Raw genomic sequence first — 14,474 nt, forward strand, 5'->3', positions numbered from 1 at the left:
AATCCTGTACATTTTAAATAAGAAATATTCCTCCTCATAGAATCGATGTGGTGAGAAGCTCACTAGCGCCCTTACTTCCCTGCGCTAAATTCACATCAAAAGGTAATAAATATGAGCCGTAAAATCAGTGTCCCATCATGCTTATACTTGATCGGAAACTGATTAATACTTTAATCAGTTTCCAATAAAAGTGCAACTTAAACTGTATGTCAGTGCATCTCAAACTTTTTTTGACGCAAACGTGCCAAAAATTTATACAAGTGACAAAAATAATTTGCCGTCCCACCTTGTTGTCTATTACCTTAATTTTAAGTTGACGGTAATGCAACGGTAGGTAACTTCCTTTGTTTCGGGCTAAAGACATGTAAACAAGATTAAGGGCGAGGGATGATACAGGTTATTCGGCAACGCTTAACCAAGACTATTCTGAAAGAAACTGCGTCAGTCATAATTAGCTTTCAAAGAACAAATATGTCCATAGTTAACTGCACTCCAAGTATGAAGAACGTGAGGAAATAAATGTATTAATCAATCAATTATATCAATATATTCAATGAAAGGAAAATAATGTGTTGATATAAATTTGATGACACCCTTTCAGACGTGACTGGACACACCCACTTGGAAAACCTTGCTGTTGTTTAGCTTCACTGCTGATTTTTCAATCGGTTGTATAGTGTACTCGTTTTTTTTTTTTTTTTTTTTTTTTTTTGCATTTTCAAAAACCGAAATGTTGTAACATTATATTATTTTATATTTCAGCTATTTTATGTAAAAATAACGTCTTTTACCTTATTTTATTTTCACACTGGGAGAGGGGTCACAAGTTGCCTGCATGCCATGAGTTGTCCACTCGTTAGTTGGCATCAACTAACACAGCCATCAGTACTCCAGCGATTCAAAATAATAATAATAATAAATAAATAAAGGTTTAAGAACATATTTTCACAGGGTGTGCATTCCAAAGTGATCAGGAAAAGTGGACCGGCTCTTCACGATGTGTACAAGTATGGTTGTTTTGCTTACAAAACCCTTGCTTATTTTTGGCCTTGTCATATTCAGTAAGGGCTCAAAATCGACTGCTAACATTCTGGTGTCCCATAAGTCTGGAACCATATGGAAAAGTAACTAATTCATATATTTTCATTTTGCAGCCCCAAGTTTTCTTTGAGTAAGGAAGAACGAATCCAGATAATACTTCTCGTAGGAAATCGGAGTCAGAGAGAGAGAGAGAGAGAGAGAGAGAGAGAGAGAGAGAGAGAGAGAGAGAGAGAGGTCGCCACAGAATTTCACAGCCTAAATCCAGATCGCGAGCCAATGCATACTTGTTACAAAAGTTTGGGAAAATAGCATCCATTAGGATAAACCACGCAGTTAACCTTCGAGAAGTGCCACTAATGAATTTGGGAATTTTGCATTCGTGGCACTTCGAGAAGTACCACGAATGCAAAATTCCCAAAACGTCTTTGAGCAGATTATTCTCCGAGACAAGAGCATCGAAAAGCAGCATTCGCCGCATCCATTTTTAATTATGATTCAAGACATAATTAAAAATGGATGCGGTGATTAAAATAGATTCTGGGACACCCTTTAGTATAATTCGTAAATAATAGACAATTATTTAATCGTATTTCATTTAACAGGTCAATTTCGTGACGTCAGCTAACAGATTCACTCATCCAAAACTCGTTTTCTTTTCTAGCTTATTTCATTTATCAGAAACGCTGCGCATGCACACACTCCGGCATACATTTCCAATGTGATGACATTTTTGGACTAAATTGCCAGACGTTGCACAACGCGTAAATACGAGATGGCATTCATCTTGTGTCAAGCAACACGTCTCTCGAGGCTTGTAATATTGCATACCAACTGCGACATTGAATGAAAAAGTAACACTGTATAAAAGCAGCGTTTAATACTATCCTATTAGGCTGCTGGAGAATTAAAAAGCTGAATTATAGTACAAATGGATCATTTGGTACATAGCTAAAGCGGGAAAGCGAAATTGCGCATAGAAAACATCATTACGTCTCATTGTGAAGCAATTCATCTACACCCTTTGGCATCTATTATATTGTGGAAACTTATCACAACTGGGTTGCCAGCTCTTACAACGAGGGTGCTAGTTACTCACAAATGAAAGGATAATAATCCCTGAGACGTGAGTAATGACACTCACTTTAAATAAATAACAATCTTTCTCTTTATAAGAAAGTACTATTAATTCAAAAGTTCAGGGTGAAGCAACTCGTTGTGATCCACTTCACAATATGAGATGTATTTTTTTTTTTTTTTGTAAACCCCAATCACCAGAGGTATTAGAACCTATAGTACTTAGTACTTGGGTTGGAGGTTGAGAAGACGAAAGAAGATATTTGTTGACACTGGACTTGAACTTATGTAGACTAATTTTCAGGAAATACGTATGAAGGAAGGTTGTTCCAGAAAACGGCAGTTGAATGAATAAACGAGGAAGATGAAAAGTTGGTTCTGTGAGTTTGAAGTTAGACAGTAAATGGATGATGGCTGGTGGCGGCACCGTGTTCGGACTGTTTTGAAAGAGAGAGCGGGAATTATAGAAGCCAATTCAGAAGAACAGTGCTCATGGAAGTATCTGTAGAAGAGGCATGCAGCAGAAACAATACATCTATGAGACAGCATGTGGAGAGACTCTGTTAGAGATGAATCATTAATTAACCTAACTGCCCTCTTCTGAATAAAGAAGCCTGAGAGAGGTTTTGGGGACACCACCCCAATGTGGGAACAATATTCCATGACAGGACGGATTTGCGATTTACACAGAGTGAGCAGCTGTTTGGAAGAAAAGTAACGCCGAGAGCGAAAGAGAAAACAAAGTTTTTTAGATGCAGAAGAAGCAATATTTGTAATGTGCTTGTGCCAATAGAGATTACAAGTCAGGGTAATCCCCAAAAGAGATATATCATTTTGCCTAGAAATCGGAGTGTCACTAAAGATAAGCATAGGAGCAGAAGAATCCGTTTTGCGAGATATAAGACAAGGCTTGAGTTTCAGAAGGGTTGAAATCAACTAAGTTGTCTTTGCCCCACTGGAGAATTACCTGAACATCGGCATTTAAGGAATTGTTAGCAGATTTTCGAGAAGTTGAAGCTGATTGAACAGGGCAAGGTTTCTCAAAATGGAAAGTGGAATGCAATGTGCTATCATCGGCAAAACTAGGGATAGGATTTCCAGTCAATGGAAGGTCATTAATATACAAGAGGAAGAGTGGGGGAAAGAATTGAACCTTGGGGGACACCGGCATTAGTGGAGAAGTAAGAAGACAGAGAGCCTTCTACCATCACCCTCAGTGAGCGATCAGAGAGAAAACTGGATAACCAATTACTAAAAACAGTTGGCAAACCATAAGATGGAAGCTTGTTTAGAAGACCTTTATGCCAAACACAATCGAAAGCCTTTGAGATGTCAAGAGCAACTACTTGTGTTTCACCGAACCTTTCCATTGAATTAGTCCATAAATGGGTAACATAAGCCAGAACATCACTAGTGGATCGACACTGACGGAATACATACTGGCGATCGTTGATCAGACGGAAGGTTTCTAGATAGTTTAAGAGTTGGCGGTTAATTGATTTCTCCATTGCTTTAGAAAGAGTAGAAGTAATTGGAATGGGATGATAATTGGATGGGAGGGATTTGTCACCCTTTTTAGGAACTGGCTGGATATGAGCAAATTTCCAAGAAGAAGGAAAAACACCTTTGGAATAAGAAAGTGAAAAAAGGCGGCAAATAATAGGAGTAAGTTCAGGAGCATAGGTTTTGAGAACAAGTGGAGAAATACCATCAGGACCTGGAGCTTTCTTAGCATCACGATTCGTCAAAATCCTTCTGAAATCCTTTTGACGGAAGACCACAGGAGGCATTGAATGGATCGTGTTGGGAATGGTGGGAGGTGTTTTACCAAGATCATTAATATATGAGTTGGAAGAAAAATGGGATGCTTGCAGGTCAGCTTTATTCTTGGATGAAGTGACAACAGAACCATCTGGTTTGGACAGAGGTGGGCGCAGAGATGGGCAAAAGTTGCGACCAATAGCTTTGCAAGGAACCAGAATGCTCGGCTACCATTAGGGCAAGAAGCAAGTTTTCTACTCTCAGCCTGTTCAAACTCTAGTTTGGACTGATTAATAACTGCTTTACAATTGTTGCGAGCTTTGGTGTAGGCAGAAAATGAAACTGAAGAATTAGAAACAAGCCAATTACGATAAGCAACATTCTTCTCTTGAACAGCCTTAGCACATTTATTGGAAAACCAAGGTTTAGACAAAGGACGAGATTTTAAAGTGGAGTGTGGGATAAAGGATTCCATTCCTGCAAGAATAATTTCACTGACACGATCTGAGGAAACGTTGACATCAGAAGTTTTGAAACAGTAATCCGACCAAAGAAAAGAAATCTCGCAGGTCATCCCATTTTGCATTCTTGTAATGCCAAACAACACGAGGTTGGGAATGACCATGAGATAAAGGCTCCATTGGAGAAGACACAATCACCAAGTTGTGATCTGAAGTGCCTAAAGGACCGTGTACTTAGAAGGGTTGTTTGTGAGAAAAAGATCAAGCGTGTTGGCTGTATGATTAGGATTGTCTGGTATGCTTGTAAGTAAATGAACAATCTGTGCATGGTCATTAATAATTACAAAAGCCTCATCAACTCGACCAGCTGGGTCGATGTGACTAGAAAACGGAAGCCAGCTGGAGTTGTGAACATTAAAATCACCAAGGAAAATTACCTCACTGTTAGGAAAGTTGGACTGGAGAAAGTCCAATGGAAGAATGGAGAAAGTACAATGCTTTTATTGGTTTTCAGTTCTAATAAAGTACAGAATGACATTTTCACTACTTGGGCAATAATTATATATCTTTCCATAGCTTGAAGAGTTCAGAGTTTGGGCAAAGAACTTAGGCGAACTTAAATCTGGTTGATCAGAACATCAGATAACAAGAAAACCGAGGTTACAACCAGTTTACTACATATTCATAAAAGAGGCAAGATAATATATCTCGCCTGTTTTTATTTTTCATAATCTCACACTAACTAACAAAAACTTATAATAATAAATTTCTTTATTCACCAAAAAAAAAAAAATTGTACAGGATGCGACTTCCCGCTACAGGCAACTAAATCTAACAGTCTTATTAGGGATATCAATAAAATTACCCACAACTTATTACAACTTTTGCCGTAAAGCATAATAATTAACATACTGCAATAATGAATTAAAGTTAATACAATGTGAACTAATCCACCTCTCGTAATAACATAAAGACCTCTAATCAAGGAGCCAATATTAATTGCAGCATCAGTTACAAGCATGTTGCAGATACATGAACAGGGATTTGCACTTATCGTTTCTGTAGGCTATCCTTGGATCACTGGCGCCTCCGTAGCCAGGTGGGAAGGAGCAACAGTGCGTATCACACGCTTCTTGATTAGACCGGGGTTCGAGCCTGTCACCACCAAATACGGAGGATGCGGAAAGGTCAGGGAATGACCACCGCACCGGATCAATATGGCCTTAGTTGCTAATGCTCCTAAAAACCAAAAACAACATCAACAACCACAACCTTGGATCACTAATCAAAATCAATACCGGATTAATTCAGTGCACTGGATGATAATATTGGAAAAGCGCCTCTTTAAGGTCGAGAGCTTCTGCAGGTTTAAGCAGAGCAATGAGAAGTCTGAAAACTCGCTTGGAATCTTCCAGCCCACGATATCCCAAATGTTGATGGAGTCGTGAACTGCGGAGCAAGATCTAATCCCACTGTGAGTCCCCACCCAAAATGCTAAGTGCTGAAATAGAATTTAGCGGAGGTTTTTGCAGAGCTGTGATTTGGATTGGGTATAAGACGGGTGGGCACAAGCGTGAGAATTTTAAGATCAAGAATTCTGGGTCACAAAATGGGTCGGTCCATTTTGTGGGCTAACCCATTTTGTCAACAGCATATCCCAGGATGGAGCTGAAATAACAAATGAGGAAATCTCTGATTGTTTCTTTACTTTGATATGATGTCGTTTCATGTCCAGAACGCCCGTGGCGACTTTCAGGGCAGTTGCTTGATCTGTTTTTTGTAGGTCAATTTTTAGTCCATTAAAATCCCTAAGAATCTGACTAAATGAGCGGAAGCAAGAACGTGCCTTGAAACAGAGGGTGGACCACAGAGAGGACGCCAGAGATTGTCTGCTTGTGCTTTAGGTGGGACGATATATTTCGATTTTTCAGGATTCGGTCTGAGCCTAAAGAAGTGACCATATTCGCAGGTCGGTTGTTAATTAGGAGTTTTATGGAGCATCAGCATCTAAAGCTATTGTGCGCCAAATATTCGCAGAAGAGTACAGTGCGATAAGACATATGCAGTGCCTGTTGAAGTGGTAGCAGGGCTCGGGGGATAACATGATATCATAGGCATACACTAACAACAAGTAATACACACGTTCATGGGCGGTAGAAATATTGCAGAAAACGGCAGTTCCGACAACGATGCCCCTTGGGGGGCCGAATTCCACTTGATTGGTGAAACTGATTAGTATACTGAAGTCAGAATCTCCTGGCGAGCAGGTTTCTGATGGAACAGAAATGTTACCTGCAAAACCGTAGTAATTTTTAGAGGCGTATGAGTGGATCAATCTTTACAGAGTCAAAGGTAGCTTTCAGATCTGGGAAAACAACAGAGAACTCAGTTTTGTTCCCAGGCATAAAGGGTTTTCAGAGTCAGTGCCTGCAGACAAGTGTTTGGTGATCTTCGTGGTAATGCATATTGTGTATGTTGAAGCCGCTCGGAAAGGATATGATGGACAAAAACCTTGAAGGTGCACTTCTCCAAGCATTTGAGAAATGGTCCTATATTCAGCAGCCGATGTAGCGTTTTAAAGCTTTAGAACTGGAACGACTCGGTAATGCAGCCAAAGAGTCTGGTATACTGTTTTCTTATCGTAAAAATAGAATATGCAAATTTGGAATACACGTACAGAAAAAACAACTTTAAATTCGGCATCAATTCCGTGTTTTTTTTTTTTTTTCTTTTTTAAAGCCAAATTATTAAACCCGTACTGCTGGATTAGTTGTGTGGGTAACGTACATGTCTAAAAAAAAAAAAAAAAAAATACCAGTAACGGATTCGAATGCTGCCTCCAGTAAGCATGTTGCCACTGTCCAATATTTTTAATGACGTATAAATAGTGAGATATGATTTCCGAAATCGAATCTTCCTAAAAATAATACATCCTACTGTGCTATTAATATTGTGAACTGGTACTGAACTGTCTCGCATAATGAATGATTTATGCGTTGCAAATACACAGTAACTTAATACTTGAATGATATGAATGAATTAAACGTAGCCATGACTGCACAATGGAGGCTGAAGTACACTGTACGACAAAATTAACAGAACAAAAATTTTTCATCAATATTTTATTGTGAACAATGACGACGAAGGGAAATATTTGATATAATAGGCATCCTGGAATGTAAATTCCCAGTATCCAATAGAAATCGATCTACCACCTTATAGAGCTGTACGTGGTGCAAATTATTCATGTCTATAAAAATACAGGGTTGCGACCACATTACTTCATTCCGGTTTTTTTTTTTTTTTCCTGGAAAGCTCAGTGGGATAGCCACATCTCCAGTACTCAGAATGGCAAGTCATCATCGTTAATATGATTCTTTGAGATGGCGGCCGTTAGGTGACTTGAAGACAGGCAGTCGCAACTATCACGCTGCTTAATGTGTCGTTTCAGCACTGTGGAAGCAGTTTCAGAAGATAGGAACCATTACAAGAGGAGCTGGCGAAGTTCGCCCGAGGGCTACATCAACAAGAACAGGCCGTTATCTGGCTCTAATAGTAAGACGGAACCTTACGATGTCCTGTCATCAACTGTCTCTTGAGGTTGCTGCGGCCACAGGTGAAAATATTTCCAACCGGACTTAAGAAGGCTCAATTCAAGTGTAGCCTGTGGTTTGTATCCCATATACCCCAATCCACAGCAGAGCTCGTCAGAACTGGTACCATGTTCATGTGACTTGGAGCCCTTCCAAACGGGGTACAGTTCTGTTCTCTGATGAGTCCCGTTTTAGCCTACAAACAGATTCTAGACATTATTTCATCTGGAGACGATGACAGAAAGGGGCGAAAGACATCACAGAAAGGGGCGCTTACGGTGGAGGCGGTTGGCTCAGATTTTCTTTTCATGCACGACAACGCCACTGCACACAGAGCTCAAGTGGTGGAAGAATATCTTGAAACTGAATTTGTCCAACGACTAACGTGGCCAGCACGAACATAGACTTAAATCCGATTGAACAGGTGTGGGACGGCCCTGGGCGTCGCACTGCACGCCTGCCAACTCCTCGGTCACTTGGTGAGCTAAGTTTTGCACTGGTGGAAGAATGGGGTTTGTTGCCATAGAACCTTATAGACACCCATATATTGCGCATGGAGGGAATCATACGCCATACTAATGTCATGTGTCCATATTTTCGAGCGTCTTGTATCGACTTCTGTAATGTGACCTTTTGGTAATTCCTATACAATCCCTATAGATGTTATAAATGTCCCTTATACCTGTCCGAAGTTTCTCGCTGTCTCTTCATTTCATGGTTAATTTATGGTACTCCCACATCCCAAATTGTGTCCCGCTTCATCTCAAGCTATCCGATTAAACCTCGTTTGCTGTAAATTTTGTCGAGCAGTGTAGTAAAACAAAAATACGATGGCTACTTTTTCTTCGCCATTTTCGAAGCATGAATGTCATATTATTATTACTATCATTACAAAAATATTATGTGCGATTAATAAAGGCTTAAATTTTAGTATACTCCTTTGAAACTGGCTTCTCTGTAGTTCTTAGGCGCCATTGTCAAAAACAACACCTTAGATTTCGATTTGGGGGCAGCCATGTTAGATACGTCGCTAGGACAACACCGTGCCACGAGAATTGGTGTGAATCATTTGTTGTCAAAAAAGCACTAGGAAGTCTACAGTTTTCCCGAATCCATATTATAATAATAAAATATATTCTTTTCTATAGAGTTCTATAGAGTTTCCAAATGAAATTAAAAAAACCAAACAAGCAAAACATGTACATACAGTCAGAAATAACACAACGTTCACTTACCACCGGATCGTTTCGATCACACAACGGCGAACTGGTCGCGCCAAGAGATGATTCAGACATCAGCTTTACCACTCACTTGTTTGCATACCAACAAAGGAGAGAAAAAATCAAAAGATCCGATTCGCCCACCTAAAATTTGGCAATCAAGCACCCTGTAAGTAATAATTTCCAACATACCTAAAGTGATACCTAGGGGCTGTGCTGTACTTACTAAGGACGCAGTTATGTACAACATAGTAGACTAGATAGCACATCACGGTACAAGTGTTTACAGAATTCATTACAGAACTCATTACAACTATTCCTCCGTTGCCACACCGCTGCTCACAGAATTTCAATATCCATATGGAAGCCAAGAGCCACATAAAACTATTAAAGCAACTCTCTTACAATTTATATTTCTTAATGTTCAAGAAATACATAGAACTAAATATTTACTTAACTGCGGCATCTGAGAAGCACATAACCCGAAAAAGGCAATTAAACAGCCGCTACCGTTGTCACAAAAGATATGGCCACCACTCGACCTGCGCAACTTTCACTGTGGTTACTGTTGAGAAAAATCGATATAACCGTCGAAAAAGGAAAACGAAGAGTAGAAAATTGTCCAACCCGCCTGTTACAATATCTACAGAAAAATCGCATACTACTATGGAAATCTCGTCTGGTAATATCTACAGCCGACAACTGCATTTCTGAAAGTGACAACATCACACAAGAGACTTTAAAAGTGAATAATTCTAAGTAGGCTCACAGAAAATGTAAAACTGATGCACAAGGTAAATGAAATTCGAAAAGAACACTACTTTCGTACAGTTACATTCTTCGTAATTTCACTAAAATAAATTTTAATGAAAATTTTAATAAAAAATTTTAATCTATTCTCCAAAATTCAAGCGGTTAAATTATTTATACTTCTACAACTAACACCAACTTATTCATTTAATAGGCAGATCAATTGATAAGTAATGCCTCTTTGGTGGAATTTTATTTTCCAACTGAGTTAGCAACAAAGTTTTATATATATATTGCTAGTAAGACATAATGCAATATATATATATATATTATTATTATTAGCCATGTAGTGCAAGGAAGCCTAAGGCTTATGCTGCACCAGCCAAAAAAAAAAAAAAAAAATTCTGAATTACCCTGAGAGAGAGAGAGAGAGAGAGAGAGAGAGAATATCAGAAGTAGAAGGGAATCATCAAGAAAGAGAAGAATGATGATATCCAGCTCAGGACCCTGGGTGTGCCAAGCACATACTCACAAGATGTGATGTTGTTATTTGGTTTTTAGGAGCATTAGCAACTAAGGCCATATTGCTCTGGGATATGCGGTGGTCATTCCCTGACCTTTCCGCATCCTCCGTATTTGGTGGTGACGGGCTCAAACCCCGGTCTAATCAAGAAGCGTGTACTACGCACTGCTGCTCCTTCCCACCTGGCTACGGAGGCGCCCTCTCTCACAAGATGTGAGCCCCTGTACGGATTTCCAGTTATGAACAGTCAAAGTGATATCTGTTTTGTGACAACTGTCAATGACAGGGTTCCCTTTCAAGTTGGAAGAAAACTAAGCTGTCCGCATTGTTGAAAATTTGAGGAAAGTATACCAACAGTATACCTTGGGTACTGTACACAAGTCTGAAGGCCTCATTTTAAGAAGGATGTAGAGCTGTTGGAACGAGTACAGAGAAGGGCAACAAGATTAGTGAATGGAACAAAGGGGTGCTCTTACGAAGAAAGGCTTAAGTTTGGTAAATTACAGTGTCTGGAGACTAGGCACCTGCGAGGTGATCTGATTGATGTGTATAAGGCCTTGAATTGCTTGAGCAAGCTCAATGCTGATGTGATTCTTCCTCTTGCCCAGATTAATCGCCTGAGAGGACAAATTCAAATTGAGGAAAGACAGTTGTAGAACAGGTGTGCAGAAATTTTCCTTTAGCCAGCGGGTGGTTGATTGCTGGAACAAACTTAGATCTTTGGCAATACTCCAATGCATCACAGTCTCAAAAAATGTGCGAAGTGTGAAATGTTTGCCGATCTTTCTAAAACAGGTCATGATCTAGCCAAAGAGGATGCCTTTGTTTGTTATTTGGTTTTTAGGAGCATTAGCAACTAAGGCCATATTGCTCCGGGGTTATGCGGTGGTCATTCCCTGACCTTTCCACATCCTTTGTATTTGGTCGTCACGGGCTCGAACCCGGTCTAATCAAGAAGCATGTGCTACGCACTGCTGCTCCTGCCCACCTTGCTATGGAGGCACCTAGGATGCCTTTGTGTGTGCTAGGTGTCTAGAGTGTCAAGAAATTAGGCACCAACTCGGCATTCTATGACAGCTTGAGGTGTAGGATGCCCTCGAAATTAATGAGGGGCCCATCAAACTCTGAGCTTTTTTTTTTTTTTTTTGGTAGTTGTTGGCGCAACAGCTTCTGTGGCCATAATGCACCTCCCAAGGTTTTTGCAATACTTTGATCCAAGACTGAGGCAGGATTCAAACCCACGACCTTTGGGTTGCCAGGCAGGCGCTTTACCCACCTGGCTAGCCCAGCTCAATGGCAGAGCTCACTCTTCTGCATCAGTTAGGCCAACTATCAACTGAATTTATGGGTTTGGTTCTGAATATTAATTCAGATATTAAGCAAGAACGTAATCGTTTGTGGAATGAAATGATAAATCTGTGGCAGACCCGCTGGGATACGTCATCTGTCGGATCTGTTACTAGGACTTTTTTCCCTGAGGTGACCTTTTGTGTAAAGCAGAAACCTGTTTGGTTCTCTTTAGACTTATATACATCCTTCCTCTTAACGGGACATGGATCTCTTAACGAAAAACTATGGCGTTTTGGTCTTTCTAGAACGGAAGCTTGTCAATGCGGGGAAAATGAAAATTTAAGCCAAATTTTATTTGAATGTCTGCTGTATAATGACTTTAGAGATGTTCATCAGTTCATCAGAACATCGTTCATCAGTTTCTACACTCTCTCATGGGCATGAAACTTTGCTGGTGGGAGACAAGAATTCTTATGTTGCTCTTCAGCAGTTTGCATCTAATGTTTTCACAAGAAGAAGAATTAGTTAAAAGGCTACGAATAATTCTACTCCTTTGTCTGGTGGAGCTGCTCAATAGGGAGTAACATTCCCTAATTTTTTTTTTTTTTTTATTATTTTATATTATTTTATTTATTATTATTTATTTATTATTATTTTTTTTATTATTATTTTTTTTTATTTATTTTATATATATATATATATTTTTTTTTCTCTCCTCTGGAGTGGGCCCCCCAGAGGAATCTGGCCCATCTTTTGCCAACATCAGGCGGGTCAGAGTCTCGAATTGAGACAGTGCGAGCTCCATTGAGACTGGCCCACCTTCCCATGGTGTGGACGAGTAGCCAGAATCATCTGTCCAGGTGACTGATGATTCTGGGTAGCCAAGCGGTCAGACACACCAACAGAACACACACACAGAATACACACAAACATACACTACTTATTTCTGGCCCTTCTACAGCATCAGTTAGGTCAACTATCAACCGAACAAGTTCACAGAGATACGAGGCGGAGATGAACTGACGTTCTGGGTGCCGCCCATTACAAAAACACATGTCCACATGCATCAGTTAGGCAGAGCCCTGGTCACAAAGGAACTAGTTATTGTTGGTGACTATCGTCAGGGAGAAGGGGAATATACTATGCAAGAAGAATAGTTGGAACAGGACCAGGGTATGTCTGCCAGGGGCAAATTTTGATGACGTTGTAAAGCAGATATCTTTTAAGGGCACAAAAGGTGATACTGTTGTACACATTGGAACTAATGGCATTAAGAGTAAGAGATCTGCAGATTTACTCAACAAGTACAGGTCAATGTTATTTGTACTTGTTGAGTACAGGCCAAAAAAAGTTGCGTGTTGGGTTGAAGTGTCTGCAATTCTCCCCAGACATGATAGGAGGGCGTGTATGATGGGAGCCTTGTCGATCAATTCGGCCGTGAAGAGATTGTGCAAGGCTCAAGGGGTAGAATTTTTTTCAGCCTGGTCTGTGCTTGTTGAGAGGAGAGACTGCTTCTACAAAGATGGGATACACTTAAATAGAAAGGAAGCAAATATATTTGCTGATGCTAATCACCGAAGCAGAGTTCGGTGGGTTGGAGAACTGTTAGCTTGGGGGATACACGGACTAATAGATTAACAGTAGCTGCTGGCAGAGGTGAAAGTGATTCTTCCACTGCTTCTATTGAAATGCAATTGAGCAGCAGCAAGGCGATGGAGATTTCCAGGACTGCTGGGACTCATAGTGGAACAAATAAATACAAGGGCTGTGTTAGGGTAACTAAGAGAAGAAACAGGTGCATGTATACTTGCATGTATACCAATGCTAAGAGTATAGTTAATAAATTTGATGAGCTTGAAGTGCTAGTCAAGACATCAAAGGCAGATACTGTTGGGATATCAGAGATGTGGTGTCAAACAGATATAAGCAGTGCAGAATTGGAATTTGGGGAATACAATGTGTACAGAAAGGATAGACAGGACAGAAAGGGAGGAGAGGTTATGCTTAGTTAAGAAACACAAAATCTAAGGAAGTGCATCCAATTGATGTTGATGGACAATGCAATGTTGAGTCTGTTTGGTGTGACATAAGCACTGGGAAAGGAAAAATGAGAGTAGGCATGTATTATAGGCCTAATGAATCTGATGAGTATAATGAGAAATTGTGAAGAGAAATAGAGTGGGCCAGTAAATCAGAATGTCTTATAGTGGGAGATTTAAACTTTCCAGATATTGACTAGAACTTGTGGTTGGTCACTTGCACACTAGCAAGAATTTTGGATTTATTGAATGACTGTTTCCTACAGCAACATGTTCTGGAGACAAGAGAGAGTTGCCTCCCGAACAAGTTGAATTCTTGATTTGATTATTAGCAGTGATTATTCCTGCATTAAGAATTTGCAGGTAAAGGAACCACTGGGTGACAGTGATCACAGTGTACTGATGTGGGAATTACTTAAAGATGTAACTACCATCAAAGTTAAAGGGAAGGGTTTTTGCTTTCATAAAGGTGACTACAGGAATCTCAGATAGTTTTTAAATTCTGTACAGTGGGATCAACTAATGATGTTACCAATGTTGAATTATAAATGGGAAGCCTTCGGGGACTTGATTTTGGAGGCTACTAGGCTTTTCATTACAAATTAGAAATACTGTAAAAGTTTAGCCCTAAATGGATGTCAGATGAACTAATGAGGCTTGTGGCAGAGAAGAAAAATGTATGGGATGCATGTAAAGTATCAGGTGACACAGAAGCCTATGAC

At 39.9% G+C, this 14,474-nt stretch overlaps 1 protein-coding gene across 3 annotated transcripts in view; it reads right to left on the bottom strand.

Moving 5' to 3' along the window:
- LOC150078345 (rhotekin-2-like) overlaps positions 1 to 14,474 on the bottom strand; it is a 322,298-nt gene that overhangs the window by 276,396 nt on the left and 31,428 nt on the right. The window contains exon 1 of one of the 3 annotated variants that reach the window (XM_090385330.1): positions 9,166 to 9,665. The exons of 1 other annotated variant lie outside the window; for it this stretch is intronic. In XM_090385330.1, coding sequence (XP_090241456.1) covers positions 9,166 to 9,225 — 60 coding nt within the window. In that variant the 5' untranslated portion in view covers positions 9,226 to 9,665. Of the gene's footprint in view, positions 1 to 9,165; positions 9,666 to 14,474 lie in introns of those variants that run through there. One more of the 3 variants, XM_090385335.1, reaches the window with a different exon arrangement.

The sequence above is a fragment of the Mastigoproctus giganteus genome, chromosome 11 (assembly GCF_048544385.1).
Source record: "Mastigoproctus giganteus isolate SK-2022 chromosome 11, ASM4854438v1, whole genome shotgun sequence".
NCBI lineage: Eukaryota > Metazoa > Arthropoda > Arachnida > Uropygi > Thelyphonidae > Mastigoproctus > Mastigoproctus giganteus.